The sequence below is a fragment of the Drosophila sechellia genome, chromosome 3R, assembly GCF_004382195.2.
Source record: "Drosophila sechellia strain sech25 chromosome 3R, ASM438219v1, whole genome shotgun sequence".
NCBI classification, from domain to species: Eukaryota; Metazoa; Arthropoda; class Insecta; order Diptera; family Drosophilidae; genus Drosophila; species Drosophila sechellia.
In genome coordinates, this window is record NC_045952.1 from 28,582,837 (window position 1) to 28,596,974 (window position 14,138).

General features: G+C 45.9%; 2 protein-coding genes across 2 annotated transcripts; one reads left to right on the forward strand and one right to left on the reverse strand.

The window, feature by feature from the left end:
• The first annotated feature begins 1,874 nt into the window (after window positions 1-1,874).
• LOC6612824 lies at window positions 1,875-3,078 on the forward strand. The gene is made up of 2 exons (XM_002037289.2): window positions 1,875-2,427; window positions 2,684-3,078. The coding sequence occupies exons 1-2, from the start codon at window positions 2,214-2,216 to the stop codon at window positions 3,058-3,060; spliced, it is 591 nt and encodes a 196-aa protein (XP_002037325.1). The 5' UTR covers window positions 1,875-2,213; the 3' UTR covers window positions 3,061-3,078.
• A 32-nt stretch (window positions 3,079-3,110) lies between these two features.
• Window positions 3,111-10,563, reverse strand: LOC6612825. The gene is made up of 7 exons (XM_002037290.2): window positions 10,037-10,563; window positions 6,480-6,556; window positions 5,986-6,321; window positions 5,113-5,877; window positions 4,789-4,918; window positions 3,322-3,646; window positions 3,111-3,260 (listed from the first exon to the last, which is right to left on the reverse strand). The coding sequence occupies exons 2-7, from the start codon at window positions 6,506-6,508 to the stop codon at window positions 3,130-3,132; spliced, it is 1,716 nt and encodes a 571-aa protein (XP_002037326.2). The 5' UTR covers window positions 6,509-6,556; window positions 10,037-10,563; the 3' UTR covers window positions 3,111-3,129.
• Between the last annotated feature and the right edge of the window lie 3,575 nt (window positions 10,564-14,138).

Genomic DNA, 14,138 nt, shown 5'->3' on the forward strand with positions numbered 1-14,138 from the left:
ACCAATAAATAATCGACGGGTCTCCCAATCAATCGGCATATCCGCTCATTGATATTGATGGCCCAGCTGGTTGATCCTTGGCTTCGGAGGGGGTAGTACTCGCACTACTATTTGGTGGCTTTTCGAGGCGGATGTGCCCAAGAGCACGCAACCCCCGAAATAATCGTTTGGCCAAAATCAATTTGTGCCATTGTGCTGCTTTATGGGCTGCCATCCCGGTATAGAACCAGAACCCCCCATAAAACCCCCATCGATCCATCGGCTTGTTAGCAGTTCATCAAAATTGTTTGCCGCATATTAATTGCCCGATGTTGGGGCTGCTACTGTGCCAAGCGGAGTGCGATCGTATTGCTCGAGTACCGGGTATTATTAATGCCCCTTACCATCATATCGGGCCATCACCATCGACTTGGAATATCGTTTTATTGACATTTGGAGCACGTGACTGGCCTGCGAAGATGTTTGCCTTCTGTCTAGCAAATAGTGACTGATTTAGATGTGCAAACAAAATAGCGATGCTCACTGCAGCCAATCCGGCGTATACGTAATGAACTGAGCAGCACTCTTTGTCCGGACCTGTAAGTTTTAGAACCATATCTATGGGTCCACGTGCTGACCATTTGCACGCCCATTTTGGGTTTTACAAGGAGATTTGAATGCAATCGATTCGGAACGTAGTCAGCTCGCACAATTTATGGCCGCACTTTAATTGCTTTTGAATTTTAAGAAATTTTTAAATTGTCAGAGAGACAGGGAAGTGCGAGTGACAGAGACAGCGGGAGAGCTTCACCACAGCCGTTTGAAAGCTTACTGTAAAACTTTGAAAGGTTCGTGTCTCAGCTAATACTTGATGCTTTATATGATTGTTTAATCTTTTATATATGGTATAATCTTTTATAATCTTTGTTTTTGTAAAAAAAAACCGATTGTTTTTAGACGGAAAATGAGGAAAAACTAGTTCATCAAAATAATCTATATTTCCGAGCGGTTTTTTCAATATTTCTTGACTAAAAATGGTCGTAAAGTTAAAATAATTACTGTTTTGTGCAGCTAATTATCAATGTTTACGATCCCTGTCACGTTTTTTCGAATTTAGAAAAAAAAATTTTTTGTCAATTTTCGAATTTTTATAGGGGTTACATCATCAAAATTTACGAAAAATGGCAAAAATTTAAAGTTACCAAATTCGAACACTAATCAATTGTGGAGTTAATTAGGAGTAAAACAAGATATGCCACTCCACTTTTGAACCAATATTTCCAATTTTGTGGCCAAAAAACTGATTATTTTTAACCAAAAACGAGGAAATAGAGCTTGAACCAAAAAAGCCATATTTAAAATTTTTAGATGTATAATTCTAGAATTTGTTATCACTATTACTATCAAGAGCTCATTAATAAAAGTAACAGATCAGCAAAACAAACTCAGTTCTCAAAATTTTTAGCAGAGCGGGCAACCGCCTCAGATCCATATGTTTGCCACTCGTCTACATTCGGTCTCGGTTATGTAAAGCCCCAGAAATGCGATATGGGGAACCCCTCCCCAACAAAAATTGCTGGCACATTCAATGAATTCCACAGTCGGTTGAAAACAGGAGGGGAATGTAAAATGCATGGGTGCTAAACGTTTAATAATTGTCGTTGCCTACATGTACACTGCAAACAATTATACACTCTAATAGGTTCTTCTTTTCTTAACGTACTTTAAACCTGCGTTGTTTTAGAAGATATCTCTATAAACACTGAGAAGAAGGTAATATAATTTTGAAAAATAAAATAAAGAAAGGGTTACTGCATTTCTCATTATGTATGAGAACAGAGTGTTGATCTTCCCACTGCGCTCGGGGTATCCAGTTACTTGCCTGGTCCCCAACTATCCGAGTTCCCGCGTTCTTGCCAATGTGAATTTTGTTTACCAGCTATATCCATATCTTATTTACATATGGACATTTCTGCCGCCCCACAACCGAGCAATACACACATTTTAATTAAGACGCAGCGCCAGACGAGACGGGTTCGCATCGGCTTCTGTTCTTGGGCTCTGAATTCTGGGTACTGCTTGTGGTTCCTCGTCTAGTTCTGGTCACAAAGTAGTCAGTCTTCAGCGCAGCTCGATAGCGAAAGATGTTTGCCGGGAGCGGCGGTCCCAGTGCCACCGATCCATCTAATCCAAGGTCGCGGTGATAGAACTGCTCTACTGTGTCGATTGGCGCCATGTGCTGCTGGTGTGCACGTGTCTACTGGACGGTTTTGCACAATCTCCTGGCTCGCATGATGGACAGCCTGATGGAAGTCAGATCACCCACCTTCTGTAGCTGCTGCTTCGGTTATCAGCGGCAGGCCAGTCAGGAAGGTGACGTCGCAGAACGGGTTTCCAGCACCGACGACGATCCACAACAGCAGCCCCGTGAAGATTACGTCATTGTGGGTGAGTACGCGCCGATCTCGCGGTTCCAAAACAAAGCCAAATCCCCAGAGTGATGGCATATAGACCAAAACAGAGAGCACAATACAGTTCTTATATAAAAATTTAACTGGAGTTTTAATTTAAATGATAGAAATTTGGGTAATAGATAACTATCATGATATCTGTTTTGTATACATGAATGTTGAGTAATACTCAATTAGAAGATTAAGCGGTACATTGGTCCAACAACTGATACTACATTTTTGATTCCTCAAAGACGATGCCGATGTCAACTATGCGGAGATCGAGGAGCGGCATGTGGAAAAGGAGCAGTACTACTTCACAGTGGATCGTCTTACGGCGGAGCGAATGCTCCACGGACGAGAGGACGGGTCCTGCCTGGTTCGACCTTTCAAGGCAGCCGACCAGTGGATCCGGTACATAGTGAGCATCTGGGCGGCGGATCAGTACTATCACCTGTTCATAAGGCAAGTGGATAGGAGACAGCGCTACGCTATAGGCCAGAAGAAGTCCCAGGAGCGCTGCTTCGGATCCCCTTCGGAAATTGTGGAGTTCTACACGGAGCATCCACTTCTCTGCACCAACAAAGTCCGGAGCCAGTGCGTCCAACTCCGTCCCATCAGTTACGCTTAGCTAGGGGTCAAATCTTTATTGCATAAGAGAGGTCAAGTATGTACAAATGGGGTTAGCTTAAGACGATCCTCAGGTGGCCACCACCGCCTTGAAGGCGCACTGGTTGTTCTGCATCAGGGCGGGCCAGAGGAAGGCCTTTATCAGATCGGATCGCCGGTCCGCCTGGGGATGCCGCTCGTGTTTCTCGGGCCTTAGGAAGCCTGCATGGGATATAAGTAGTTTTAAGATTGTTAATCGATTAAAAAGCAGTTTAAAACCCACCCAGGTTGAAGTCCATGTCCAGGTAGTAGGGCGCCTTCTGGTTGATCATCCTCCAGGCCAGGCGGACACAGGCACTGACGTAGTGCGTCAACGGGGGGCAGGACTCCAGGCAGGGGTACTCGTGCAGAGTAGATAGCACCTGGTTGAACACCGATCGCTCGATCTCGCCCAGCGGGAAACTTTCGGCGGTCTCGAAGAGGTGCTGTCGAACGGATCTGTCCAGGGACAAGGTGGTCTCACTGCTACTGTCCAAGGGGCAATTCAGAACCCGCCGAACTTCCAGGACCTTCCGCTCCCGCATCCCGTGGCACAGGCGGAAGGAGAGCTAAACAAGTACCAATAAGTTAAGCAAAATATCAATTAGATGACTATCTAATTAGACTTACTTATGAATGAATAAATAGATTTTTGAAAACCAGAAATATGTGACTTTTATTTTAATCAACTAATCTTGATGGTAATTGGTGATACCATTTCCCTGCACAAGTGTCGTTCATCTGAGATCGAAAGTGATTCAAATCCCAAGCGCCTACGTAATTTTCTGGCACCCTGGGGGCTCCACTTTCCCTCACATTTTCACTGCACCAACGCCTAATCATCCTCTAGTGCGAATTCGATCTTGCAAAGTTGATATTTTGCAATCGCAGCTTGTAGTCCGACAGGATTTAAAGCATCCAGAGCCCACGGGCTTGGCTGTAAGTAATTGATGGCCAAGCACTTGAAAATTGAAAGTAATCTTCGCTGGATGAATTGGTCTCACAGTTTGAGAGTCATTGTGCTGTGCTAAATTTCTAAACGAAAGCAGTGCAAGCAGTTCGGATGCTGAGCTACTTCAAGATCAAGTTAATCAGCTTTTGACCAGCCAAATGGCATTTGCAAGAGTTCGGCCCAATTTTAAAACAATCGCTATTCACTTTTGACAAGGGTTTTATTCTATTTGAATAGCTTAAGAATTGTATAGAAAAATATCTATTAGCATTGTCAAGTTAAAGTGTTATTGACATGAAATTGGCACTCTGGAAGATTATGAACGCCCATTATAAATTGACGCCATTCATCACAAATAACTCCGTACTGTCTTGACAAGTGAAAACGAAGGAGATAATTATAAAAGTAAAACTATGTTGCTAGCGACTTGGCAATAATTTCTCCACATGATTTAATATCTAATTCTTTTTCGGCTTCTTCAGTAATCTAAAGTTTTGCAACGAAATTAAATACTACATAATAAAAGTACAATAAATAAATGGTAGTGAACACACCCAATAAAAAACTTACTTATCTTCCCAAAAAAAAAAGTGAAAACAAGGCCGACTCGCAATTGGCACTAATTTCTCCCGATCGAGGTAATCTCGAAATACGTTCGGCCTCTTTAACAATCAATTATTGAGTGCTCGGACATATCTACTGTCGACAATCTATAACCCATCCCAAAACACATATGAATGCTAGGTGCTTCAGACTTACCACGATCATGGAGAAGAGTATCTTCCCCTTGAGGCTGTGCGCGTGTTTTATCTGGGGAAGACTGTCCAACGCCTCCAAGGCGTCCGCTCGGTTCTCGACGTAGAGATTCCGATAGAGCGACACCATTTCGCTGTGGAGATACAGAAATGGAATCAGAAATCAGAGTGTGGGATGCGGGCAGGTGAGAGTTGGATGCGGTCGCGATCTGATTTGACTGAGATCGTAATGTGGGTGATGCACCTTATTGGAACTCGGTCAAGTGTAAGAATTAGGTATTGTAAGTATTCTTTACTAATGAGTTTTCTACATATTGACTTTGCTCACCTGCCGTCATCGCTTCCAGAGTCGTCCGAATGGTATCCATCGCTGCAGCTGCTCGTGCTGGCGCCGCCTGGGGGAGTGTTCTTTCCAATGGAGTGGGAGGAGCCCGGAGGACCTCCCTCAGGACCCATCATGTTGAGCACCACCTCGCAGCCGCGGGAGAAGTTCATCAGCAGACCGGCGGCAGGGCGCTTCTCCACGAGCGCCTGTGAGTCCAGACGACGCACCTGACCCACGCAGGTGAGCACCTCCTTGTCGTTCTCCACCCGCGTGCTGAGATTCTCGACCAGCGTTTGGAGCTGCTTGAGAGCCGGCTTGTCCAGCATTGTGAGCAGGGTCTTGTTGTCGATCAGTCGCTGCTGAATGTCCCCATAATTGATAGCCAACAATCGTTGGTGGGAGGAGTGAGCAGGGTCTTGGTTGATCGTCACCATGCTCAGCTCCTCCAGCTTGTGAATGGCCATCTTGTAGGTATCCACATGGCGTTGCAGCTCGGTTTTCAGGGCTACATGTAGGGAAATAAGCTGACCAGAGGAATCGGTGGTGAGCCCATGGACCCCAAGACCTTGTACAGCTTTATCAAAACTACGTCTCCTTTCCCTCAAAGTCTGCCGGAGCCCTGGTTCGTACTGAGCCAAGGCCTGGAGCAGTCGAGTGCATCTCTGCCGGAGTCCCGATTCATGCGGATTAGCGAACAGACGTACCAATTGCCAGGCCACCGTTTCACTAGGCACATCTGGCTTGGGAGTGGTATTCAGGGTGGTCAATCTGGGGGAAAATTACACAACAAATGGTAATCGTAACGTAGTATTTTTAGAAGGCTTATAGCCAGAACTGTTTCAGAACTCAAAATATTAAAATTTAATATTGACTCACCTGGTAAAGAAAGACTCCAGAAGATAGGCACTGTGAGGCAGGTGCTCCAGCAGCAGGTCCAGAGGGAGCTCGGCGATCACTGATCTGAGAACTGAGGGACCCAGTCTGCCAACCACGCCAGCAGCCTCCCTGTACTGCCTGCCCTCCGAGAGGAGCATCAGACGACGAAGAACCTGTCGCGGACTGGTCAGGAACTCGCGACCATCCCTGGAGGGTCCACGAATCCGTTCCCTGCTGTCCGCCATCGATGCGGCGCCGAAGGACAGGGAAGGCGACGGAGAATGACCCTGGAGCTGCAGAATAGCGTCCTGGTGATTCTTAAGCAGGATCTGCTTGCTGGAGGCGTTGGAGATGCGGATTACTCTGGGTACTCGGTTGTGGGTTAATGGAATGGCTTTGTACAGATGCAGATGCGAAGTCAGTGAGATGCAGATCAGATGCAGATGTAGATGCGGATGCGGAGTCTAAGATGCAAGTTCAGAGGGACTGCTTACAGCATATTGGGTGTGGGCGTAGGTTCCATGACAGTCCGTTTGGTTTGGGCTGTAGTCTCCAACTCCGAGCGAGGGCTCTGAAAAGGCGCCAGACACAATGCCACAATTAATAACGAGTAGGAAATCTCTTTGGCAAGAATTCGCGCACAAAACAATTGGCACTTTCACCGGCGCAACAACACCAGCCAACATAATTTATCATAAGTTATCCATATGCGTGCATAATACAATCTACAATCGCCAGCGTTGTCAGTCGGTTGTGGGAGTTTCCACCTCAACTATGACAACTAGGAAAATGTTCGGGGCCCTAAACACACAAAGCGACTTTCCTTGAGGCCGCGTCTCGAATGCCAGCCATTTCCCAGGTGGCCAGGAAAATGCCATTTAACCCCCACTCGCAGTGCATTTAATTGAATTTTTACTTTGGAGTGGGCTGGGCACTGTTAGGATGGGCTAATAAATAAACACATCGCAGAAGATTTTTTTGAGTTAGAAGCTTTTGGTCACCTGCAGCACCCCCTTTTTCCAGAGGCTGAGTGCTTTGATGGGGCTGCAGGGAATCGGACACTGGGGCAACCAACCAACCCGAACCGAAAAGAGCTGACCAGGTTTGTCTTCCCGAGAATCGAGCTGAGGAGAACGTTAAATGTTTGCCAACAAACCGAAAAGTCCGGAAAGCAGCCAACCACGGCGGTAAGGTAAGTGGCTATCATATGGATGCACCGAGAGAAATCAGCTACACTGTTTGTTATAATTGCTCTTGAGTACTCTAGAACCTTCAGGAAATATTCATAGTACGCCACAAGCCTTTCGAGTAGCTGACTTCAATTAATAACGTTTTCTGGAGTGTCTGGCGGCGGTACTACTTCCAGCTAACAGCCGACTTGGAGCCGGAGGTGACAGTGACCCAGCTCGGAAAGGTCAGACATCGTGCATTACCGACTTCTTAACCGGCTTAACGGACAGGTAGACGCCTTAATTGAAGGCCCCTAAGTGCGCTTTGGCAATACTTTCCGTTACCAGGTGGCTAGGAAGGTGTGCCTCTCTTGGCTGGGAAAGAATGTTTCACTACAGGGCGTGGCCCTGTGGGAAACAGTTTGTGCCACAGATTTTACAGCGGATTTCCGATCTGCGTACGTGTTGCCAAAATAGCATGCAGGATTATCTGATCTTCACATGCAGTGTGCGAAATACGAGAGATAAACAAAAGTTACCTCATTTCGCAGAGATCATGTAGCGAGAATCCAGACATGACGGCCACAAAGAAAGGGCCCCGGGATTACCAGACAATTATGACTACACGGGCGACAAATTGAAAGATGCCATCGTGCGGAGCTGCTGGGAAAGCCATAGAAACGTGGCCATGACACTTGGGATGCGCTTCGCTGGGTTAGTGAAGTTGAAAAAAAGAGTTGGGAGAATATGTTATGTAAGCTGGTGACAAATGAGCGGGCTGAGAACGGAAGCCAAACTTGTCGCCACAACTCGAGAACACCACTCTTCCCGTATACCATCTCCATCTGTATCTATATCTGTATCTTTGGCTGCGGCTTTTAGTTACACTCCGGGTCTCAGTTGGTTTAATGAACCCGGCGAAAATAGAAATGTGCCGATGTGAAATGATTTATTGCGCCGGCCATAAGGCAAACATGACTCTGGGGGCTCGCCATTATTGTTATTACAACAATTCGTTATGAAGTTGCTGGCTCTGATAGTTTCACAGGCCAACAAACTTCTAATTGCCACAACCCCGTGCTCCGCATGCAATCGAGTGGTATTCCTACTTCCCCTTACATTAAAGGGTATATTCTTAGGTAGAGGACTGATGATAAAAAATCAATAGGTAGCTAATACGCTTAACTCTAACAGCTTGGATTCCAATTTTAAGAAGCTATATTTGGGGATGGTAACTAGTTAAGATGCCATCTAACTTCATTTTCAAGGTCGTAAATGGAAGTCGAAAATTCATTACCGAAACACCGTATCGTAAATTGACTAGACATTGAGTACTGCCTATTTGATTCCCTGGACTCCAGAGTTCCCATTTCTTTTTGCGTTTCGCGTCTTTGTCATAATGGTATCCATAACGAGCTCGGGTAAATGAAGTTGGAGCTGGGAGCATTGCTGGCGTGCGGCTGTCATTAAGATTTGATGGCGATCAACGATCTGTGGCATGCTGGGGTTCCATCAGACACCTGTACCTGGTGGCAATTAGCCGCCAGACGGGAACTGCCAAAAAAGGACAAGAAGAGCAGCAGACAGTGGAGTCCATTCCGCTAGTCGTTAATCAAAGAGAGCGACCCAATCAAGTTGACCTCAAAATCCCCACAAAAACCAGACAAAAAGCGGAGCGAATTTATTGTCGTAAGGCGAACGCACAAGTTCTGCATGGCGAATAAAGAAGAAACTTGTTTGTGGAACGATCGCTAACTGTTCTTGGCACCTATTCCACAAAGGGAAGAACGGCCCTTGTTCAGTTCCCATGTCTTCGGATCGGTCGAGAATTAGCATATCTATATCTTCAATACTGATTGATTCCATCATAAAGCATAAATAGTTCGCGGCTAAGACAAAAGACACCTGCGGGCCTACAGCTCACCTAGTTAGGGTTTTGGGCTGAAGTCCAGCCCATCAAGGTTTGACAGCTTCCCCGGCAATCTAATTCGTATTAACTTTTTCTGGCTGCCTCTCGGCCAGCACTACCGCAATTATGATGGGAAGAAGTCGGAGGCCGAAACTGGGTTAATTCCATTCCATTCAATTAGAATACGGACAGCGGCCAGTTTATGGCCAAGTTGCAAGTTGGCTAGCTAATTGGCGTCGCCTGCCGCAGTGTCTCCGTTTCTGGGAAAGATCTTCTCTCTTCTGGCCAAGAAACGCGCCTCCAAGTCCGCATAAATTAGCACAACCAGCCCTTGACTAAGCAGCCATAATGAGGGCCTAAGCATCCGATTGGGGAAACGTATCTCATTATGCGCGGATTCTCACTCGCCGAAGTATCGCACTATTTAAGCCATTCATTTTTATTTGGGAGTATTCAACATCATTTTATGGTCTTGTCTATAGGAAATAATTAAGAGCTTAGAGAAGAAAACTAATTAACACGGCAGTTTGCATGACAGACTGAGCTCCAAAATTATGCTTGTTTAGATATTTTTTGTTGGCTTGGGTGTGGCTGCACATTTATTGTTTTACATTTAGAAATTTATTTATGTTTCTCCACTAACATACTGAAACAATATAAAGAAAAACCTAATAAGAAGATGAAACACGTAACACGTTAACACGTAACTATTTTCAGTGGATTGAAGAATTGGAAATAAATAAATATCTAAAGTATCTAATTCAAAAAAGCCCCTTGTTAACTTCGGCTTTAATAGCACCTAGTTATGATGCTAAGCTCAGGAAAGTTGCTTGTTTTGCGCTTGGCTTGCCACTAAATAGGCGCAGATATCTTTAATGTTTCTATCTGAGGAGCGTTCAACTCGATTGGCAGCTTCACTCCCCGGTCCATTCGCACCCACATAGTGGGTACGAGATGTTTTCGTGCCACTTACATGGTTTTCAGCGGTGCTGGTTGTGGGTAAGTGTGCCACTAATCCGCAGGAGATTCGCAAGGTTGTCTTCTCACTTGACACCGAAGAAGAAGTCGCAGATTCTCCGCTTTTCCTCGGCTGCCGAGCAATTTTCACTTTGCTGCCGAAAGCGAAGGGGTCAAAAACCACAGGCTGTATTTTTCTGGGGTCTTGAGATTGCAGTCTGAGCTTGTATCTTCTGCAGAATGCAACCGCAAATCACAAAGTTGACGGCGCCTGCGTGTTCATTTGGCAGCAGCAACAACTCAGTCTACAAACATTTTTGCACTTCATTAACTCGTCTAACATTTGGGTGGCAAATGCCACGGGAAATTCCTCGTCTCCGCGAAGAGGCTGTCAGTCTTCAGTCTTTCAGGGCCTCACTCTTCTACCGCCCGATTCTTCTCGCTGTTTACCGTTTAAGCACGCGCCTCCACCAGTGGAAAATCGAAACTGGGAGTGAGACTGGAAAATCGCGAGGAGCGGAGCACGACCGATCGTGGTAAAAGTCCAAAGCAGACTGAAACTGAACGAATGTCATGACCACAGCGGTACACACAGTCGGTTACTAACGGGAGCGAAAGAGAGCGCTGCCAGAGTGAGAGAGAGAAAGACAGAGAGAGAGCACCTTTAGCTCAAAGTCGGCTTAAAAATCACCAGAAGAGCTCCACAGAGCTCCACCGAGATTGCCTCCTCTGCATGCTTCTGCATTTGGACAAGTTTAGAAATACACAGCACAAAAAATGTAACAAGTATTAAGAAACTTAAATGTTACTTCAAATGAATGGATGGAATTCATATCCTAGAAGGATAATTTCCGAAAACGATCATTGACAATTGATTTCCCGTATAAGATGTGCAAAGTAATCACTTAATTCAGGTACCCAGTACTAGTGCAGATACATAGTGGCAGCTGTTGCTTGCCCGTCGGCCGATTCGAATTGAACCAACTAATGGGCGATGTTTGTTTGTTTTTGGCCAAGTTAAGCGCTCGCCGCTTTGAGCGGAAAGTGCAAGCCACCGGTGCAGATGCAGCTGCTATTTTACCATTTACCGATTGTTAGTTTAATTGCAACAATGGACGACTCGGCGGGGGGCAGTCCGCATCATGGGATTGGGGAATTTGGGTTAGTGTGTGCGGTTTTGGCAGCAGCAAGCTGGGGAGGAAATCGCACAATGACGAGCTTTCTAAAGAAGCCGAAACCATTATGGTAGCTCCACAATAAGAATTTCCAATCGAAGGCCCGCGATCTGATGACTTTGTATGATGCAACTGTGGGAAAGGCCTTAGATACCTTGCCGCCTCAGTTTTGCATATCTCTGGGTGGGCTGCATTCGGTTTCAGCCCAATCTCAGCTAATTAGCTTAATTACCCAATGCCAGAGGCGTATTAATTTCACCGGCGGCAAACGGTGAAAAATGTTGGCTCGAAAACAAAGGGGAGCAACTGTTGACTCCCAAACTGCAAACGCTTGGCATGCACGGGAAAAAACAGATCATAATTTGTGAAGTATTTGAAATACGGTTTTTATACTTTCCGAAGTTCCTCAAGACCCAACGTTTCAGGATAAACAACTTTGATTCCAAAGTGCTTAACCTATACTTCAACTTCCCATCTTGACATCAAAGAATATCATAAGTTTATAAGCTTCGCTGTGGGGGAAAATAAGCCAGAATGAGCCGAGATCGACGCCAGCTGATTGGTGCCCATTGCCAGCGCCTTGGCCAAAAGATTCGGCCTCGGTGCCGAATGGTCTACCTGTATGCATGTGGACCGAAAACCCCGAGCTCCGAGCTCCGAAAATTGCGCCACCTTCACATGTTGCGCGCAATTGGAAGACGCTCCACAAACTGTAACCAAAGCGGAGCAATTAACGAGCTCCCACAAAGGTGAGTGGTACCATAAAGGGGTATTTTCCATGAGGGGGGTTCAGCGAGGTGAAGAGGCGCGGATCGAGCCCATTTACTCGCGGCAGATGTGTGCGGCATTTGCATTTAGCCGGCTTAACAGGGCGTTAAGCTTGCGACACGGCCATAATAGTGGCACATCTTTGCGGAGTTAGCGTACTTATCTGCCGTAATCCGAAAGACCAGGGCTCGGAGATTGGGTGTTAATAAGTCAAGGTCGCCGGCAATGGAGCGGACCGTCTGTAACTGTTTCTGCATCATCTTCTGGGAATGAGTAGTCCGCAGAGCTTCCTTTTCCTTTCCAAACGCATTTCACTTTTCGCCAACGCAGACAGGTGTGCAAATATTTGCGAGAAATTGTTAAGTGGGGGACAGAAGAGCTGCAAAAAACAGAGGCATTGGGAAACCGCTTACCAAATCAAGTAATTAACGGTTTGATTTACTAAACGCATCGGATTGTCGCCAGTTGGTTAATGGTTAGTGTTGAATGGTTGTTTCTCGACGCTCCACACTTCATGTTCATGTGCGAAATGTCGCCGATTTTAGGCAGCTTTTTTCCGTCCATCTCGCTTTTCCATTTCATTTCGAGTGCGCCTGCGCACTTTTCACTACTATTAGTTATTTGTCAGTCGAGTGAGGCAACTGTTTGTCCCGCCTCTTCACCTCCAGAAACTGGAGGCATCTGCCAATCCTGCCGATTGGCGATTTCTCTTTCGCTGGAAAAATATGGCAATAGTCGTAAAACTTTAACACAAATATTAAGCGAAGTAATTATGAGACACAACTAGCCAGATAGAAAGATGGCCACTTGGAAACTGCAATCTCGGCTCCTAAGTGACTCGGGATGACTGCGACTTTCAGCGACTGCATTGATCGTTAGGATTGATCGCTTGGCCCGATTTCTGAGCCATGACCAGATGGATGGCAGAAGCAGATGACGCCAGAAGTTAGTTGGTCAATCTGGGGAGAAACTACTCGACTGCATCCCAAAGACCGAGTACCAATTAGCCCGTGATGCACTCGTAATCCTCATGAATTTCATTACCTCATCGCCAAGTGCACGAATCTCGCTGATAAACATCGCCGACGATTGCAGATACAAAGATACAGATACAATGCCCATTTCCGCTGCTTGCAGCCCTTTGAATTGATTAAGCCCCCCTCAAAAACCCACTCTATTGTGGTGCTTCCGCGGCTCAAATCTCTCACCTTGGCTTCCGTGAAAATAATTCAATTTCATGCCGCATTATCTGGGTACTCCCTACGAGCTGAGTTCTTATATAAGGCCCTCGAGGTAAGTGCACACATTTGTCTACGATGCGGTTGCAACTTGCAATTAAAGAGCACAGAGAGCACTCATCACTTCGATGAGGAGAAATTAGCCCCCCTCCTGGGATTCACAAGCAATGGCAGTAAGTCTTTCCAGGCTTCGGAGAAATTACGATGATTACTTTTAAAATTATATTTCAGTTGACCAATAAAAATTACCACATTCACTGCATAGATATTTGGTAATAAATTGTTGTACAAAGTTTAATACTGGTTAGTACCTATAGAAGAACACAATAGAATATCTTAAAGCGGTACATTCACATCATCAGTTCTTAAGTCTATAAATGTACCTTTTAAGTCCGGACTTAGACCCACATGATTTCTCTCAGTGATCCCACTCGGTGGCTTGCCACATCATGTGGCTGATATGCGCGGCTCCTTGACAGGCGGCTCAGTTCGTTTCGTTTTGGCTGGATTTGGTTTGGTTTGGCCAGCCGTTTGACAACAACTTTCACAAACTTTTGCCAGCGATCGCGATTCTTATTACAGAATCAGGTGCGGGACTCTCACTCTCTCTTTGAGTCAGTGAACTGGCCACTTCCAGCCTGCAACTTGCCACGTTCGGTTGACAGTAAAAGTTAAGACGCGCGGGAAAAGTGAACGCAATCGAAGGCGACCCACTTCCCGATCCAACAATAAGTCGGCCCGATCTTTATCTGCATCTCTATCTTTTCGGCGGCCAGGGGATGCAGCACACACATATTTGGGAAATCTGTGGAGGAAAGTGGGTGGCCCACAGCCACAAGCAACTGTCTTTTGTCTCATGTCCACTGTCTTCTGTATTTTTTTGGGTGTCGAGTGTCAGTCGTAGAAACAGAAATCGAACCGAAAACTAGCCGACAAA